General features: G+C 41.4%; 1 protein-coding gene across 1 annotated transcript in view; it reads right to left on the reverse strand.

Moving 5' to 3' along the window:
• LOC121317298 (tau-tubulin kinase 1-like) overlaps positions 1–15,880 on the reverse strand; it is a 78,379-nt gene extending 62,499 nt beyond the window's left edge. Inside the window, exons 1-3 of the mRNA XM_041253094.1 lie at positions 15,717–15,880; positions 8,873–9,031; positions 5,409–5,556 (exon numbers count right to left, since the gene is read on the reverse strand). Of these exons, the coding sequence (XP_041109028.1) occupies positions 5,409–5,556; positions 8,873–8,980 (256 nt within the window). The 5' untranslated portion in view covers positions 8,981–9,031; positions 15,717–15,880. The remainder of the gene's footprint in view (positions 1–5,408; positions 5,557–8,872; positions 9,032–15,716) is intronic.
• Between the last annotated feature and the right edge of the window lie 3,954 nt (positions 15,881–19,834).

Genomic DNA, 19,834 nt, shown 5'->3' on the forward strand with positions numbered 1-19,834 from the left:
TTGTTAAATACAACGTTGCAATTTCACAAACTTTGCATTGGTAGGTACTGTCTTGTTTGTTTTTTAAGAACTAAAGATGTGCACGTACTTTTAAAGAATAAAGGATTTCTGAACAAAAAAATATAGTAGTAAAATCATATCTGTTTGTATCTGTACACGTGGAAAATCCCACTTTCTATTGTATATTGTGTATAAAAGAAAACTGTATTTTCTTTTATTTTCAACCATTCTTTTCAGAACTAATCAATCGTTATTGATTGCTTTATACTGTCCCAGACTATGCTGCACCATCCGCAGTAATAATAATATTATTATATAATATTTCGGTTCCCTAAAAGGCTGCGAGTGAAATCGCTTACAAAATTTTAGGACATGTGTAGGAGGGTTTAGTATTTGTAAATTATGAACAGTACCAACGTACCTATTTACCTGTAGTTCACTTCAGAAAATAATCGCTTAAAAACGTATATAGCCCGGCAACGACCGTGCTACTTTCGAGACCGAGCGCAACAGTTAATCTGCAAAACCATGTTGGTCCAATCAATTGGGTCCTCCGCTGGATTCCACCAGTACAACCAATGCGCGGCATAGCTACCAAGGCAGAACGAGCACCAGTCCTGCGCCTGATGCCGAGGGCCAGAACACGCGGCCAAAACACTGGCAGGTAAGCTGGTTTGCTCTCCATGTCGGAAGTTCTCGTGGAGACCTAAGTGACGGAGAGCAGCACTATCCCCAGCAGAGTCTCTCTCCTCCAACCAGGGGAGAATGAGATCAGTGTTCCAAGAGCCTCCGCAGAGGTCATCCAGGACCCTCTCACCACTCCCCTTCTCCACGCAGGCAGAGACGATCACCGTCACAGTCACCTCGAAGGCGCCCAAGCTCGGCTAAGCGGCCCTTCGTGGAGCTGGCAGAGACTGTAAGGGCTCAGCAGATCATGCTGGAGACCCTATTGAAATCTCAGGGCAGGCTGCCCCCTACCACCGGGCACCCCCAGCCACCAAAGTCTCGTTCCCCATCCCCTCTGCCTAGATTCCCTAGCCCAGGCGAGCTGTCCTTGTCGGCATCCAGATCAGACGTCTCGGACCCAGCCACCTCCATCGGACAGACCACAGTGGGAGGTTCCTTAACACCCTCGCCACATGTGTCGCAGAGGGAAGAGTTCTGAGCCCTAATGCGTGCAGCTGCAGCCACGGACGTTCCCTGGCTGGCAGAACAAGAGGGGAAGGGGAACCGCTTCCACCAACAGAAAATGCACCCAGAGCATGCCCTCCCCCTATGCCAGGACTTCCTGGAATTGGTGCGCTACTCCTGGAACACCCCAGCGACTGCACCCTCAGCCTCCAGAACAGCAGAGTCTCTGCTTCTTACTGCAGGAGCCCAAGAAGAGGGCCTAGGCATATTCCCCACTATCGGGGACACGGTCACTGTTTTGGTGTAAGGTTCCACCTTCACCAAGGGGGATAAGGACCCAACCTGTCCGTCCAAGCCTTGCAGAACGACAGATGCGATGCTTAAAAAAGCTTACGCATCGGCAGCATTGTTGGCCTGAGCAGCAAATGTCATGGCCATACTGGTGCTCTACCACAACCAGTTGGCAGAGAGGCTGCAGGAGAGAGCTACACAAGCGGACACAGGGGGGCTCCAGGCAGTAGCTAAGGCGATGACCAACCTAATAGGGGAGTTAGGTCAGGCATCAGGGAGGTCGCTGGAGGCGCTGGTGGACATCTGCTGGCATTTGTGGCTGACACAAGCCAAGGTCGTGGAGCCCAAGAAGGTCTGAACGTCGCCCTCCACCCCAGAGTAGACAAGCAGGCAGAGGTAGAGGCAGGGCCAGTGGCAGGGAACCATCGCAGGCCAGGGGTAACCGGCTCTACGGCTGGAGAATGAGGCCAGGGCCTAAGAAAGACCCGCCCCCTACCATGCTCAAGGGAAACTCTGAGGGGCCCTGGCTGCCAACAAACCCCCCCCCCCACAACCGGAGTGACCAACGGAAAAGACCCATGGCAAGGCTGCACCTAGGTCTCTTGGGTGCTATTGACAATGAGTCACGGATACGCTCTACAATTCTGCATAGGACCGCCACCCTTCAAGGGTGTGTTCTCCACCACTGTCGAACCAGTGAGGGCGATACTCCTTCAACTGGAGATCGCCAATCTTCAAAGGAAGAACACAGTACGCTTGGTATGCCCAAGCAATGCCCTTAGCGGCTTTTATTCCAGGTATTTCTTGGTGCCCAAAAGGAACCAATTATGGACCTCAGGGTCTTCAACTTGTTCCTCAAACAGAGGAAGTTCAACATGTTGACAGCACAGCGTATCATCCAGTCTGTCCAACTGGGCGACTGGTTCACATTGATCGACCTGCAAGATGCCTACTTTCATGTCCCGATCCGTCCCGCACACAGAAAATATCTACGCTTCGCCTTTCAAGGCAACGCGTACGAATTCTGCGTGCTGCCTTTCGGCCTCTCGCTGGCGCCCCCCACTTTTTAAAAGTGCATGGATGCAGCACTGGCTCCACCCAGGCTGCGGGGTATTCGGATCCTGAAATATCTGGACGATTGGCTAGTTTGCATAGATCATGTGACGAAGTTAAGGCTCTCAATACATCAGCAGAAGAGCAACTTTGTACTGTCTCAGTCCACAGTATTCCCAGTATTCAACTCTGTGAGCATGCTTGCCTCACTGTTGGAAGACAGGATTTGGTCGTTGGAGGCCACACTCTCCCTATTCAGAGAGGATGCTCTCCTACAGGTCAAGATATACCAACGGTTGTTGGGGCTGATGGCAGCCGGCCTCGAGAATCCTTCCACTCGGGCTGCTGAAAATGCGCCCGCTTCAAGCCTGGGTAAATACGCTCAAGGTGCACCTGGTCCAAGATCGGTAGCTGCTGGTGCGAGTGTCCAGACAATGCCGGAAGACACTGGAGTGGTGGTTCCGTCCTGGCAATCTACGCCGCAGGTCTGCTCTAGGATCCCTTCACAGAAGGGAAGTGATCACTACAGACGCTTCCAGCCTGGGCTGGGGAGCGGTCTGGAATAGGAGAGGAATACGAGGTCAGTGGAGGGGACATTGGCAGCAAGCACACATAAATGCTCAAGAGCTGCAAGCACTGAACCTGGCGTTATCTCATTTTTGCCAGTAGTTAGTGCACAAACATGTGCTGGTCCGGATGGACAATACCACAGTAATAGCCTACATAAACCACCAAAGTGGCCTGTGCTCGCCAGGCCTTCACCATGCAGTGCACAGACCCTTGTCCTGGACGCACAGAAACTTGCATTCCATCAGGGCAGTTCATCTCCCTGGTGTGGACAACAACACAGCAGAACTCCAGTCCAGAAAAGCTCCAGACAGCTCGGAGTGGAGGCTGCATCCTCAAGTGGTGAAACAGATTTGGGAGAGGTTCTGACCGGCACAAGTCGACCTCTTTGCCACAGCTGAGTCCACTCACTGCCCCCTATGGTTCTCTATGGAGAGAGACGGGGCTCCCCTGGAAGTACACGCACTACCTCACCCCTGGCCACAGGGGCTATTGTATGCGTTCCCTCCGCTACCATTATTACCCATGACACTAGAGTGGATCAGGGTGGAGAGAGCACAGGTTTTGCTGGTTGCACCCAGATGGCCGTGATGCCCCTGGTTTGCTCTCCTCTGCGACATGTTGTCGGATCAGCCGTGGCAGCTCCTGCTGCGCAAGGACCTCCTGAGCCAAGCGGCGGGGCAATTATGGCACACCGAACCCAGCCCAGCTCCAACTCTGGGTCTGGCCGTTGAACGGACCCGTCTATTCAGACGAGGTTTGGCAGATGCAGTAGTAGAGACACTACAGTCTGCTAGGGCACCGAGCACTAGAGCCCAGTACTCATATAAATGGAAAGTTTTCCAAGACTGGTGCCTTGCCGAAGGTCACGATCCTGTGACTTGCCCAATTGAAACGATATTAACCTTCTTACAACACCTGTTTGACGCAGGAAAATCAGCGTCCACTTTGAAGGTATACCTGGCAGCAATATCAGTGTGCAATGACAAAATTTACTCGGTGTCCCCTGGGGCACACTTACTGGCAGTGCAATTTCTTAAAGGGACTTGGAGGCTTTGTCCTCCCATGAAAAGTATGCTCCCAAGTGGGATCTAGAACTGGTACTGCGGGCCCTTATGGGTTCCCCATTTGAGCCAATGGCATCAGCAGAACTGCGCCCTGTTTCCTTGAAGGTGGTGTTTTTAATAGCCAGACGAGTAAGTGAGCTTCATGCGCTGTCCATCGATGACACATGTATGGCCTTCACTGGAAATGACTCGCGGGTAACATTAAGAACAAATCCAGCCTTTTTGCCAAAGGTGGAATCTCCATTCCATATTAACCATCCAGTGGTTTTGAAAACTTTCAGACCTCCCCTGCATGAGTCAGAGGAGGACCGTAGACAGCACCCGCTATGCCCAGTTTGGGCTCTGCGTTGTTACCTGGATAGGACGGCGTCCTGGAGACAGTTTAACCAGCTGTTTGTCTGCTATGGGTCCCGCTCTAGAGGTCAGGCCATATCGAAGCAACGTCTAGCACACTGGGTGGCAAATGATATACACTTGGCAATTGAACAGACGGACTCCCCCTTAAAGAGGGATATTACGGCCCATTCTACCAGGGGCCAGGCAACTTTGTGGGCTTTTCTTTATTGTGCCTCCTTAGATGAGCTATGCAGACAGATAGTCAGACATCTGCAAATTTTTACCGTACATTTGACCCTCTCTGGCCTCTCTGGGCTCTAGGGTGTTGCAGGCGGCATGCCCTTAGGCGTCATGTGGGCTCTGAGGCTATCGCCGTGAGGCTGTACTGTCGGTAATCTGGAGCCACGACAGCTTTGGTACAGCTTTCCCATTCGGTAATGGTTGTCATTCCAGTGAAAGGGAACGTTAGGTTATTACCATAAACCTGGTTCCCTGAAAGGGAATGACAACCATTAACCTTTGAGGTCGTGTCCCCAGCTGACCTCTGTTTTCGAAAGAAAATGGCGATGTGCTACTGTGAGGACGTCCCTCTTCAACAGGAAGTGGGAGGGACTTCCCCCTCACAACAGGGCCCTTATAGGGCAGCTTTTTTATACATGCTCAGTGATTGACGGTCAGATAGGCTCTTCAAAAATAATGTATAGTTTATGTTTTAACATCTTTAAAAAAAAAGAAGCCTCTGCATTCACAGTAGACACCATTACTGATATAAAATGGAGCAGGGACATTTAAAAAAAACAAAAAGAAACATTTTATAACAATTTGAAACAATACAGCATATCCTATAGAGACTTTTTGATCCCTGTCACTTGGGACGCGAGCAGCCTACAACCAAACCACAGATATCACTCACACTTCTGTGTTCTTTGCAAATCGAAACAAAAGGTTGAGTTCTTGTCCTACCTTGCAGTTTCTTCAGGACAGCTACTTCCATCTTGAGGACCTGTTTTGGTTGTTGGGCCGACTCCACCTTCAATGCCACACTCTCCCTTGTCAGCAGATCCGAGGCTTCATAGATCTCACCAAACCCTCCTCCTCCAATTTTCTTCAGCTAAACAGACCAGGGAAATAGTTTCTTTTAAATTCAAAGGACTTATTAGAAAAACAAACAAAAACTATTCTTTTTTCAAGTGAATACAGACACCTGTGAACTGAAATCTGGCTCTGCACAAATATGATATATATATATATATATATATATATATATATATATATATATATATATATATATATATATTATACATACATACATACATACATATACAGTTTAACCTTCTTATAGATGTTTTACACATCCTGAGCGCAGAATGACTGGGGATGGGCACAACTTGCCATTTTTATATTGTTTGGTAAAATTACTATAAATTAAGACATATAGTTACTGGTAGGTGCAGGATAATCTGAAAAGATTTAATTTCTGATATTATGTGGCTTTAAAAATGTGTCAACTGAGTGTTAGTAAACAGAATTACATGAACACAGTTGCAGAGGTGACATACATTAAAACTGCACACCAGTAGTGGTCATTTTTCAAACAAAGCCACTTCAGAAACTCAGACTGTCAGAATATTTTCAGAATTAAACCCAGTTGTTGAAACCAGTCATTTTTTCTGGAATAGTTAGAATGCATGGTAAGTAAAGGCTAACAAAGAGAACACACAAACCATGAAAGGCTATTAAATGAGTAATAAATGAGAAGGAATTATGCCATGGGTAGAGTAAAGGACATTGTTTCTTAAATGCAACCCCCTTGTACACCCACTGCAGCGTCTCTTGTAAATTAACTGTATATTGTATAATACCGTGTAATCAGTTAAAGAAAAGGGCTTGTAACCATGAGGTCCCCCGGTTCAAATCCTGGCTCACTCACTGACTCACTGTGTGACCTTGAGCATGTCACTTAACCTCCTTGTGCTCCATCTTTCGGGTGAGACGCTGTTGTAAGTGACTCTGCAGCTGATGCATAGTTCACACACCCTAGTCGCTGTAAGTCGCCTTGGATAAAGGCGTCTGCTGAATAACAAGTACAGTTTTCCTCTTCTACAGGCAGCTGTTTGCGTTTAATACGTACAGTTTTTCTGTTCCACGGTTCCAAAGTTCCAAAGTTTGTGCAAAGATGGTATATCCGGGACAGTAAATGACAGTGACGTTTGTGACATCAAGCAGGAAAAACAGTTGCTGTTTACTTGTATTTTTCTATGTTTTCTATGTTGTACAGTTTACACGTATAACATATACAATTTTAAAAGAAGTTTGCCTTTATTAAAATTGCCCAGAATTTAAAAGGCAACAAATGGTAATGTGTTCATTTCAATTGAGAATTTTTTTTGTTTTAAGAAATCCTGGAGCCATTATCAATGAGACTGTGAACACAGTAAATCAGTTCCAGTACAGTGGTTTTAACATGTACTGTATATTACTGACATCTGAAATGGTACCATATCCTCTATTACAATTAAGTAAATTACCTTTTGATAATGTCATTGTAAAAGGGAAGATGTACACACTGAAAGGAAAAATATAATTACTGTATCTTACTGTCAAATTATATCACAAAAGACTTTGAGAAAGACAACTTGTAGAAACATTTGTCTTAGGTAAAGCCATTTTATGTCTCTGCCTCAAGACCCATTGCCTTGTATTCAACACAATTTATGCTGATAGGATTTTGGCAACATATACACACAAAAAGCAAGACAAATGATCATTTTTCAGCATTCAACATTTTCACACAAATACAGTATGCTCAAACCAATGTACTATTCATTATAGAAAGATGCATAAAAGCTAGGGCTGTTTATTTGTTATGCTTGTTATCCTGCTGCCTTCAAATCATTCATTTTTTTTTAAATAAGGCATCAAGGTAGCCACCTCTATTCCATTTATCTTTTTAGTTGGGCTCACACCCAACTACATTAAATTTAAGGAACATCAGTCAGTTGTGTACACAGTTGCTGGCCTAAAGATTTGTATTACAGGAGAGTAGTTGTTATTTACATCTTGCTAATATTGGACTCGGCTTTCGCCAAGATAAAATGAGATAATAGTGGTGGATACCAACCAAGACGTAGCTTTGCTGTAATATATGAGCCTTCTGTGCTTTTCCTGTGCCAGATAACGTGGACTATCTATTGGCTCAATAGGAAATGTTGATTGCTGAAGTGTAATTCTGGCTCCAGGAATCAGGCTAATTGCAGCTCACTGGTGCATCAGCACACACAATGATGGCGATACTGGCTCCAAGGAGCAACCAAAGTACGACCTCCCTAGCGCCTCAGCATAACAACCATCTGGAATGGGCTGTCTCCCCAACACCTTGGTGATCTTGCAGCTCTCAGAATTTTCCCCTGGCCTACAAGATACTTATTCCTGTTTTTCCAATGACAATAACACTTCACAATGATCAACAAAATGTTTTTAAACTTATGAAGCTGTTTTCAAGGATTCCTAATGATTAAACATCAAATAAATTGAGGGAAAGTTTTGAAAAAATAGTAACACATCATAATATATTCATATCAATCTACTCCAAAATGCACATCACACTTGTTTGTCTTCACATGGCACCAAGCTAGTGACTATAAAATCATGCAATGATACAATATCTAAATAGTTTCAAGTAGGTGTAAATCACATCAGTATTATTCAGCATCAGGTACACCCCCAGGGAATTATGCACAGAAATTCTGCAGTATCACTGTACAAATATGTACAAAGTAACAAAAATATTGTGCAGTTGTACTTGGTTCTTCTCTCATACTGGATATCAAAATATTAGCATAAGCAAACAAAAATTTAAAAAATAAGTAGAAAACAATGGATTTTTTTTAACATAAAGTCTTTCTAAATTCCAAGATTGAAATAAAGGAACATCAGCTCTTTCAGCTTGTCTTCTGAAACAGAACGCCTCCGATCGGACTGCATTTACATATCTGAAAGCTAATGTTTTCAAATTAGGAAGACAGTCAGCTGTCGATGACCAAAACAAGTCAATGTCAATTTCCCCTGGTGGTAGAGCGCTCTGGATCACAAAGGGTACCACCTTCACAGTGTACAAAGCAAAGCAAAGAACATATTTTACTCTTTCTTTTACTGATTTATCTCATGGCACTTTATGACAAAATCAATCAATGTTCCCTTTATACTCAGTATAATCCAACATTTTTCTCTATCGTTCTCTGTTAACGGTGATATTACTTAACATTACGTGCCTATGCGTGGTAACTGCGTGTAATTGCTTAATGCCCCAGGGTGTAATCAGTATGATTTGTGTTGAATTTTACATTGAACAGATCGAGTAAATATCCCCATGGTTTCCTTTCCTTTTTGGGAATAGGTATATTTAAAAAAATAAAATATACACTCACCACTTTCCATCTGTCCTTGACCATGCAGTTGGGCAACAGAATGTCAGCCTGCTCCCCTGCACCGTTCATTTTTGCTTCGTCCTGGATAGCTGGTGCTAGGCACTGCATCGGCCAGCCAGTGAAAACTCGGGCAGCTCCCAACTTAAATGAGCCATTTATCTGGAGGACGTTAAAGAAACAGAGTTCAACTCCTGTAAGTATTACAATATAGAGGAATGACAACCACCATACCATAATTGGGGATTCAGTCTTTACATATAATTATTATTATTATTATTTTTTTTTATCATAATGTCAAAGATGTCATGTCAACCAAATAAACATGGAATGGGCCCGAAAAACAAAGTCTAATATTGACAACCAATGTAACCTTATATCAAAAGTTGTAAGTCCTGGACATCTTCTTGTTTGTTTACTGAAACTGTTTCTACAATATATTGGCTTGCGTCATACAATAAAAGATTTTTGTACTTAAACAAATATCATTTTTTATCAATTTTATTTACCAACCTTTAATGTTTTCTGAATATTTTAATCTCTTATGCCGTTATAGCTTCCCTTGACTAACATAATATACAGTAGGATGTACAAATTGCACTCTAGACAGTACATGTATGACCTGTATTACTGTAGATGTACAGTATTCACATGGTCAGAAGTTTGGCCTATATACAGTACCTCTTAAACTTGAGTGCTCTAACAATACAAATCATGTGGGAGTTGTATTCAAACATTTACAGACATTTCTACATTTGGTGGTAAAGATTTTGCACACTTAAGGCTTATGGTACATACAGTGCCTATAGTAAGTATTCAACCCCCTTGGACGTTTTCAGTTTGTTGTGTTACAACCTGAAATCCTGATGCATTTAAATGGGATTTTTTTTTCCATTGACTTATACAACCTACCAACACTCTGAAGAGGCAATAGAATTTTGATTGTGAAAAACCTGAAATGTCTTGGTTAGATAAGTATTCACCCCCCTGAGTCAATACTTGGTGGAACCACCTTTGGCAGCAATTACAGCTGTGAGTCTTTTTGGGTAAGTATCTACCAGGTTTGCACATCTGGATCGTGCAATATTCGTCTATCCTTCTTGGCAAAATTGTTCAAGCTCTGTCAAGTTGGATGGGGATCGTTGGTGGACAGCAATCTTCAAGTCTTGCCACAGATTCTCAATCGGATTCAAGTCCGGGCTTTGACTCGGCCACGCTAGGACATTTTCCTTTCTTGTTTTTAAGCCATTCCAGTGTCCCTTTGGCTGTGTACTTGGGGTCATTGTCCTGCTGAAAGGTGAATATCCGTCCCAGTCTTAGGTCTTTTGCAGACTGAAGCAGGTTTTCCTCAAGGATTTGTCTGTATTTAGCTCCATCCATGTTGCCCTCTACCATGACAAGCTTCCCCTTAGCTTGATGCTGTCACCATCATGCTTCACAGTATGGCTGGTGTTACCTGGGTAATGTGCTGTGTCGGGTTTGCGCCAGACATAACACTTTGCATTTAGGCCAAATAGTTCAATTTTTGTTTCCTCGGATCACAGAATCTTTTGCCACACCTTTTCAGTCTCCCACATGCCTTTTTGTAAATTTCAAGCAGGATTTTACATGGGCTTTTTTCAGCAATAGCTTTCTTCTTGCCACTCTTCCATACAGGCCAGATTTGTGGAGTACCTTAGCTATTGTTGGCACATGGACAGTTTCTCCCATATCAGCCATGAAACGCTGTAGGTCTTTCAGCGTTGTTATTGGCCTCCTGGTGGCTTCTCTGACCAATGCCCTTTTTACCCAGCGGTGTAGTTTGGGAGATTCTGGGTAGTGCTGTATACCTTCCACTTCTTAATGATCGGCTTGACTGTGACCCAAGGGATAGTCAATGCCTTTGAAATCTTTTTATATCCCTCCTGTGATCTGTGCTTTTCCACAGCTTTATCCCAGAGTTGTTTTGAAAGCTCCTTGGTTTTCATGGTAGTATCTTTGCTTTGAATGCACTACCCAACTGTGGGACCTTACCGAGACAGGTGTATTTAATCTGAAATCATGTAAACCACTTTTATTGCACACAGATGGACTCTATTTAACGTACTGTGTGAATCCTGAAGGCAACTGATTGCACCTGAGCTTATTTAGGAGTGTCATAGCAAAGAGGGTGAATATTTATCTAATGAAGACTTTTCAGGTTTTTATTTTTAATTGATTTGTTTTTTCACCCCAACATTTTTTCACACATTGAAGATGTTGAGTAAGTTGTGTAAATCAAAGGGAAAAAAACACATTTAAATGCATCAGGATTTCTGGTTGTACCACAATAAACTGTGAGAACATCCAAGGAGGGGGGGGGGGGATACTTCCTATAGGCACTGTATGCTGTATACTGTATGATGTATGCATATTGTTAACAAACTTGTATAAACTGTGTACGTGGACATTTGTGCATTTCCTGGAGTCATACGGTAACAGCAAACTAATTATGATACAAAACATTTACAGTACTCTTATTTTCTTTATGCTATGAGGAACAGAGTCACAAGCTGGAAATGACAAGACTTTGATGCAGACTCAAGCCTGTCAACAAGTAGACCAGGGTAACAGCAAATATTTTAAAATATATACTGCATACACATATATTTTTACAGATTTTTTTTACAATAAGGTTACACTTTGAACTTCAAATTGTATGTTTAAATCTAATATTAAAAAGTATCAGTTCCAAAAAAATATAGCGTTACATGTCCCCACATGTTGCTGCAACTGCTTAAATAACATACCTGTAATTTTTTATTTTCATTGTTAACATCCTGACAACTTTTTACAGTTTTAACTTTAAAGTCTGTTTCAAAGCTCTTTCCAGAATGTCTGCTCTAGTGCACTGACAGTGTAAGGATTATTTCCCACATTGTCTAACAGGTAACACGGCAATAATGATCCATGATGTGGTAAGGAACATAAAAGCCAGAGCACTTGTTATGTTTTGACTTTAGAGGGCAGATCTCAAACCCCAGTGCACTAGAGTAGCCATTTTGAAAACCGTTTTGAAACAGACTTTAAAGTTTAACAGTGTAAAAAGTAGTCAGGATGTTTACAATGAAAAGAAAAATTACAGGCAGGAGCACTGGAACTAGGGGTGCTGGGGGTGCGGGAGCACCCCCTGAATTGAAGTGCTCTGCACCTGCTTCCATCATATACAGGGGTCACAGTTTTGTTCAATGGCTTTCAGCACCCCCACTTTAAAAATTGTTCCAGTGCCACTGATTACAGGTACATTATTTAATGTATAATGCTACATTTTTCAGAACAGGGTTACTTACTCTTTAGACACTGGCATCGAACAGCAGTCATAATATAGCTAATTATATCAGATTACAAGTATTTGCATGCAGTGTCCAGGACAGCAGACAACCATGCACAGCTGAGTACGAACGAACATAACAACCCTGTATACCAAATCATGCCAATTAAAATTAATAAATGTTATATTATTTAATAGATTTTGTCTTAATTGGTTTGTTACTGTACCTTTTTAATAATAAAATAGCGAGAGGCACACATTGAATATTGTCAGAAACTAGTAAAATCAAGCAGAAAAGGAATGCAAACACAATGGAGATTTTAATTTAGCAGGAATGCATCCAGGCTGTATGCCATTTGCTCATCCTCCATCCCTTGAGTCTTTTTTTTTTTTTTTTACAATGAAATTTGGGAAATGCTGAATACCAATACTGGGATGACACACATTTCTGTAAAAACATGATTGTATATCATGTTATGACCTCAGCTCAAATGTGTTTTACTTGCTGATTCAGTTTTTTAAGATTTACAGATATTCTCATTTTAATAATTTTACTGTAACTGTAAATAAACTAAAACAGTTTGGTGCTATGTTAACTGATCATGCATGATAGTTCTAACTTTGTGATATTTCTATCAATGTGTGTTATTACTAAGTTGGTCCTCTATCAATTTGGAAACTATTAGCTGAATGTTGTTTTTTTTTTAAATGCTGCTTCTTTCATAGTAAGCTCCTCTGACAGTTTCAGATTTATTAGTTTCTTTATGTGTATGACTATATCTAGAAACTTGAAAACAATGCAAGTGCCAAGAAACCACATAGGCCTATAGTTTTCTAAAATATATATTTACATATTATTAAATATATATTTGTCTGGATTTACAATCTTTTCCTGATTTATACCAACTAAAAATGAAATCACACTCCAATGAGCACTGATCTTTGTTCTTACTGGAACAGCACTTCAGCATATTAATTCAGTTGATAATAGGAAGATTATCTGCGATTCAGCAATTGGTGACAGTTACATGATTCATTTTAGTAGCATATTTATCTATTAAGAATAGACTCATATTGGGAGACATGGATAAGAAAATGTGAAGGATTTTTGCAATAGCGTGTTTTTTTGCTGCATCCAGGCAAAGTAGCCTAATATCCAGAAATAATGCCCAGGAAAAAAGCTGCAACGGCCATTTTGTTTTGCGTTGGGAGGTGAAGTGCAGCCAAATTTCTGGTGTTTTCTTTTTTTTCAAAAACAGTTAAATCTCTCACCATATTATACAATTTCCCAAAACCTTAGGTCTGATAATGCCAGATATTCGATTCCCAATTTACCAGATGTCATAACCCTCCTCTGTCAGCCTAAGAGTTAATGAAATACATCACATTTTATTTAGGATTGCACCAAAAATATTAGTGAGGATGTCAGAATAAGCCTGCAAAAAAAAAGTGGCTGTCTTAAATTATAAATCAATATTTAAATAATTTTCACGTCGCACCATTCTGCAGTAAAATCATTAAAATACGAAAGGTCTTTCCTAATGTTTTGCATACTTTTACAGATACAATTACACCAAAGAGATTAACATGCACTGTTACCAATGCTGTTAATTATCATAACCATGGCCCAATTGCAGTCCCATTTGGATTTAAGATACCTAAAATCCAATTCAGGCGCTCTGATGAAATGCTTTGACCCTAACTTTAAATGAATGTCAGGTTTTTTCCTCATTGACAAATCTGGCAGTTTCTGAAATGAATTAATGGGGAATAATAAGAAATCAAATTTAAAGTACTTTATCGTACACTGCAGCTCTAAAAATCATGTGCTGACACATTTAAACTAATCGTTTCTGGATTAGATATTTAATTAATTTCAGTGTAACATTATAACAGACTTAAGTTACAGGTTTATAAAAACATATACAAGCATCTTAATAACCAGCAAAAGGGGATTATTTTTTTTTTTTATTGTAATGAGCCCAAGCTGTGTTAATGCACTCTGTTCAAGGGCTATTATTGTATTAAACTATAGAATATATCCCTGAGCTGACCTCTGGGTTTAGCATCTGGGTCTTACATATACTCTCACATATTAAAACCATGCACACAATAAAGAAAGTCGTTTCTATAAACCACAATAAAAAAATAAAAAATGGTGCCAATTCAATTGTAATGCAATCTAAAGATGAATCACAGAGGACACTAAGATAAGTGTTTAAAAGAATGCAGAGTGAAATGGCCTTAAATGGTTGAGCTGATTCAGTTACTTTAAGGCTGGACAGGTGAAAAATGAGGCGTATAAATTACTAACTCAACATTTGTTGTGGAGAAACTAGAATGACCCTTGTCTGTTCAATGTATATGACATATTTCATACAATCATCCTTTACTCTGTGTTTAAAAACAAAGCGATTTTTTCACTCACAGAGGAATTACAGACTGGGAAAAAAGTATATGTATTGTTTTTCTACTGGCCACATACTTACTATGGTGAAACAACCCTCAGGAGGGAAAAAATGGCATACGCTATGCAGCATCTTCACAAAGCTGTTTCAGTTAACATAGCAGAGGGATAATACTTTAAACCACAATATTGGTTTAAAGGTCTTATACCCTTAAACAATTTGGCTAAATGTAAGGAAAACTAATTGTCAACATGAAATGTGTATAAAATGATGGTTAAGAGAGATGTACATAAAAAAAGCATAGTGATAGTGTCCACTGTTATTGTCCCATAAACTGGTCAGACTAACATCATTTATATTTATTTACTTGGATCAGAAATAGTGGTAGTGATTCTTTCATTTTGAATTTTGTTTGAAGTATCAAATAAATTCATGACCAACACAACTAAGCCTCAAGGGCTAATCAGCGTACAGTTTAAAATATTCTTAAAATGAAACTCCAGCAAAACAGTTTTACAGTAACTGAGTAACAACAGTAGTTTTACTGGTGATAAGAGTACCCTGACATTTTAGAATTTCAGTTTTTAACTCCTTGCCTTACTTAAGTCATAAACTAGACCCAGGAACTAGAAATAAACATTTGTATTTATTAATTGTTTTAATCCGAAATATTGGATACCCTGCAGTATCCCTTTTTAAATCTAATCAAGTCCTAACAACAATATCAAGCAAGAAATAAGAATGACAATACAACAGAAAATTAGGAATAATATATTCATAATAAATACGTCTGTCTAAATGATATGACTCAAGTTTTGATTCTGGTTCTATTAATTGTTAATTGATATGGTGTATTTAGCTACTCTATTCTATATAAAGGTTGGACAGCTTCTGTATTTGCGCTTTGTGTTTTGATAATATCTGTAACATGTTCAAAGACTATAAGGCGCATCTTATTCTAAAACTAAGACAGTATCAGCTAAGGCAATACCGTACATTTTACTGCAGCATTTATAAGAAAAAAAAGACTAAAATCTACACATAAACTTATTTTACAACACATATGATCAATGCACATTAAAACTTTGAAATTTCGCTGAGTTAAAACTATCGAAATGTGTATTTTAAATGTTATACTATTTTAACCCACCCCAAATAGCCAATCCCTTTCCTCCTTCAGATTTTTGTCCGCAGTGCAGCTCGAACCCAGCAACAACCATCTTCCTCGCGACAGGCGGCGCACGAGGACACTGGTTTTCCAAGAAACAACATCAACCCCACGCGCGGTTCTCCACGCCCTGATTATTTTACACCAATGTGTAGGCTCACCGCCCTTCAGGATCTCCTTCTGTGGTCACACATTGGACAAAACAGCAATAACTCACTGTCGCTCAACATTAGAAAAAAAGATCACGACTTGGGATCAGAAATCAGAGATGGAGCAATGAAATGCGTGCGGTGAGAAGAGAATTATGGGAGATGATGTTTTCTGCATTCGATCAACACATTCTAATTATGGAAAACTACAATAGTTCAAGACTATAATTCCCAGAATACATTGCACATTGAATTCAAAGGAGGCCTGCATTGCGATGTATTTAAGTCTATTACTCATAACTGCAAATACACAGACTACACATAATTTATTTTGTATTTCCATACTAACGACAAGCTTAATTTTGAAAAATAAATAAATAAATACATAAAAAACTGCAATTAGTTTACAGCTGTGGTAATGACAATGTGCTCCCGATGGGCGTTTGCTGTATTGTACTACAATAGACAAGGTGCCGATGCAACGAAAAGCGGGTGGTTACAAATGTGACACTAATGCGATGCATATCAACGCAGAGAAAAACAGTAAGTATAGTTAAAATAGGTATTCTGACCTGTTCTTTTGCCGCCGGAGTAAGATCGCAGTCTTGGAAGCTTTACAGAAGTGCATTATTCAGTTTGCAGGGTCATTGCGGTTTTTTGCTCATATGCTCCTGCACCATGCTCCACCTTGCTCTCCTCGGTCTCCTGAATCAGCATCACGGGGATTCTCCCACAATGCATCTCGAAGCCAGGGCTGTGGGATAGCAGCTAGTTAACTACATCACATGTATGTTTTAGTTGCATAGCAACTTGTCTGGTGTGTTTTGCATTCATTTTTGATGGACGCACAGTTTCATCATGTATTACGTGTGTTACCTTAAAAATTATGCTTGATATTATGTTAATATATTAATGTAATATTAATACTCAGGTTTAAATATATAAAAACAAGTTCACCATGGTAATTGTTGCAATGTAATTTTGTAGTTTTACATCTTTACTATGCTTTCATTTAGCATTACTACACTTGCAATGGAGTAAAACTTTTTGTCCAGAGCTGGTCCTAACAGAGTGAGATCTGCATCTGTATGTGTTATTTGTATATATTGTTGCGTTTTGATAAAAGAGACTGCAACCATGAGTAAATGAAGGCTCAAGCCATTTATAATTTATAATAATTAAATAAGCACAAAATAAAATCAAAAAGTGAAGGAAAGGGAAACTAGGAGTTGAAAATGAAAATAAATTATCGCAAATTGTTTGTATTTGATTCCTCTGATCCATTTCCTCTGTATCTCATCTCTCCCCACACACACCCTTCTCTGTCATTCTTGCTTTTTCCAATCTCCCGATCTTTTCCCTGCACCCCCATATATGCCCTCGTTCCCCCGTCTTTCGCGCCAAACCTGCACCCCAATTCTCCTCCACACGCAAACGCAACCCCTGCACACACACACCCACCCTACAGTATTCTGACCCCCCCCGCCCGATCGCTACAATATGGTACACTGTGGACTATTCACTCACATAGTAAAAGCCTACAGTCACACAAATCAAAAGTATTTTTCCAATAATCTAACAGTACCCTTAAAAAAAAAGAAAAACAATTATGAAATCAGACACACAAAGCAAGACAAAGCCATCTTGTTACTGAAAATATTAAACAGATAGTCATTTCAATATATGTGAATTTATAAGATTTACTGAATTTACTGTATAAATAAAACATTCTATTTAAAGAAAACAAATGCTTTCTGTTTTATAATTTAGATCCCATATTCACTACAATGATCCAATTTGTAAAAAAGGGCAACTTAAAACTTGATTTATTTATCTTGGCTTCAAAGTAATTTGCATCCCTTATGGGAATTACAGTAATACCCCATTTCCACTAGACACTTTTAAGCTGACTCTGAGGAGTCTTAACTCTTCAGAGTGCTTTTATTTATTTTTTGCAGTGGAAACACTGACATCCTAAAAGTGGCCTGGTCCAGAGGGTGACTTTGCGACAGTTTTGGTCTGTTTTTCGCTCTCCCGTGAACACGTAGAGGCACGCTGTGAGTAACGCCCCCAGTGTTGGTGTCACTAAACATCTCCTTGGGAACAGGATCGATAAACATACTCAGCTGAAGCCGCAGACATGAAAGACTATAAGGCTATAAACTCTGCAGAAATCTGTCAACCCGGACTGACAGTGATACAAACAAATCACATGTCAGAGGGACTATTGCACTGAAACACTACTTTCCCTTTCAATTCGAAGATGGCCAGCAAACATCGTTATGGGATACACTCCTGCCTATTGGTAGTTGTCACTGAGCTCTTTCTATCAAAGCTGCCGATAGGCCCCCTCCCCTCAGTGACCCCCTCGGTCCCGCCTCCCGAGGGTACTTAACTGTCACGCAGGGAAGGATCATTCTCTTTCGCTTCTCACATTGGTGAGGTAAGACCTCTGTGTTGCATTGAGCCCTCTTTTTCTTCTAAAAAGCACTGTATAAGCTACTGCTAGTTCCCCTGCACTTTGTGCTGAAAGCTGGCCGTCGCCATTTTTCCTGGAATCAGTGGTTAAAAAATTCGTAGCCTTTTTATTCTATTTCTGACTATCAGCACCTCCGCGCTTCGTAAGTGCGTAAGACTCTGCCCGTGCTACTTCGGTGCATGCGGTGCTCACTGTATCCAGCGCTATTGTTGGAACGCAGTGCTTAAACTGTACTCTGCGCACGGTGCTCGGGTCGCACGGTGCATGCAGTGCACACAGTGCTTGACCACTGCTTCAGACCTAGTGCAACAGTCCCTGTTTGCGTCTACCTGTAGACGGCGCTACACTCCGCTGTAGGCTACGTGCTGCACCTGGTCGTGTGACTGCACATAGTCCAGGCTAGACACCCCTGTCCAGACACTATGCTGTGTTACTCTTTTTCTGTGTAACAGCCTGCATTGCTTTGCGTTCGCGGCTCCGCTGTGTTCCTCTGTAGAGTTGACTCTGCTGGACTGCCTCAGCTGCCTACTCAGTGCGCTGTTTTTAATTGGGTGTGTGTATATGTGTTTGTCTTTACTGCCTTGCCTCGTGTTGACTTCACGTCCTTGCCTCAGTGCTTGGCACCACAGCATGTTAATAACACTCGGTGTTCCCAATGCTTTGGTGCACCAGTAGTGTATTTTACCTCACTCAGTGCACTCGGTGCGTCTGCACCTTTGGGGCCTAAGTGCTTCAATACACGGTTGAGCTGTATGGTGGCTCGCCAGGCCATTGGCCCGGTTATCACACTGGACCAGGAGAACCTCTTCCACGTTCCTATGGGTCCAGCGCCCAGGCAGTATGTCCACTCTGCCTTACAGGGGAGCATCCTGAGTTTCCGTGCAGTGATTTGGTCTCTCCTTACCCCCGCATGTTTCAAGTGCATGGATGCCACCCTCGCTTCCTTGCGGTGGCAAGTGATCAGGGTGATGGATTGCCTGTACGACTGCTTGATCTGCCCAGTCGCAGGAAGCAGCGGTGGCCCACACAGCTATTTGTGATGAAGCATTCGTTTGAGACTGGGTCTCCCCTTAACGATGCTAGAGCCAATTTATAGTAAGTTTACCTGTCGGACGACAGAGTAGCAGCTCTCCAGCACCAACTCTCCCAGTTTCGACATGGATCCAGGGTTCCCCTTTTCTTGTGTCCGTTCCCACACAGACAAGGAAAACCAAGACGTCCTGGTAGCCCTCGACTACTTTATAAAGTGGCCTGAAGCCTATGCTTCCAGGTGGCAGAGAAGAAGCAGGGGTTATAAAATATAAAGGGCTGGTGCTAAATTCCAGCTGCAGATAGGAGTGTTTCATTCCTTTAATCTGAAAACTCCCTTAACCCGATGTCTGTAAGTAGAATTGTCACCACTTGGCATGTGCTTTTTAAACTACCTTTTCAGCCTTGGCTGTTCTCTAATAATAAATTGCATGGACTATGTT

This window comes from Polyodon spathula, chromosome 6 (genome assembly GCF_017654505.1).
Source record: "Polyodon spathula isolate WHYD16114869_AA chromosome 6, ASM1765450v1, whole genome shotgun sequence".
Classification (NCBI taxonomy): domain Eukaryota; kingdom Metazoa; phylum Chordata; class Actinopteri; order Acipenseriformes; family Polyodontidae; genus Polyodon; species Polyodon spathula.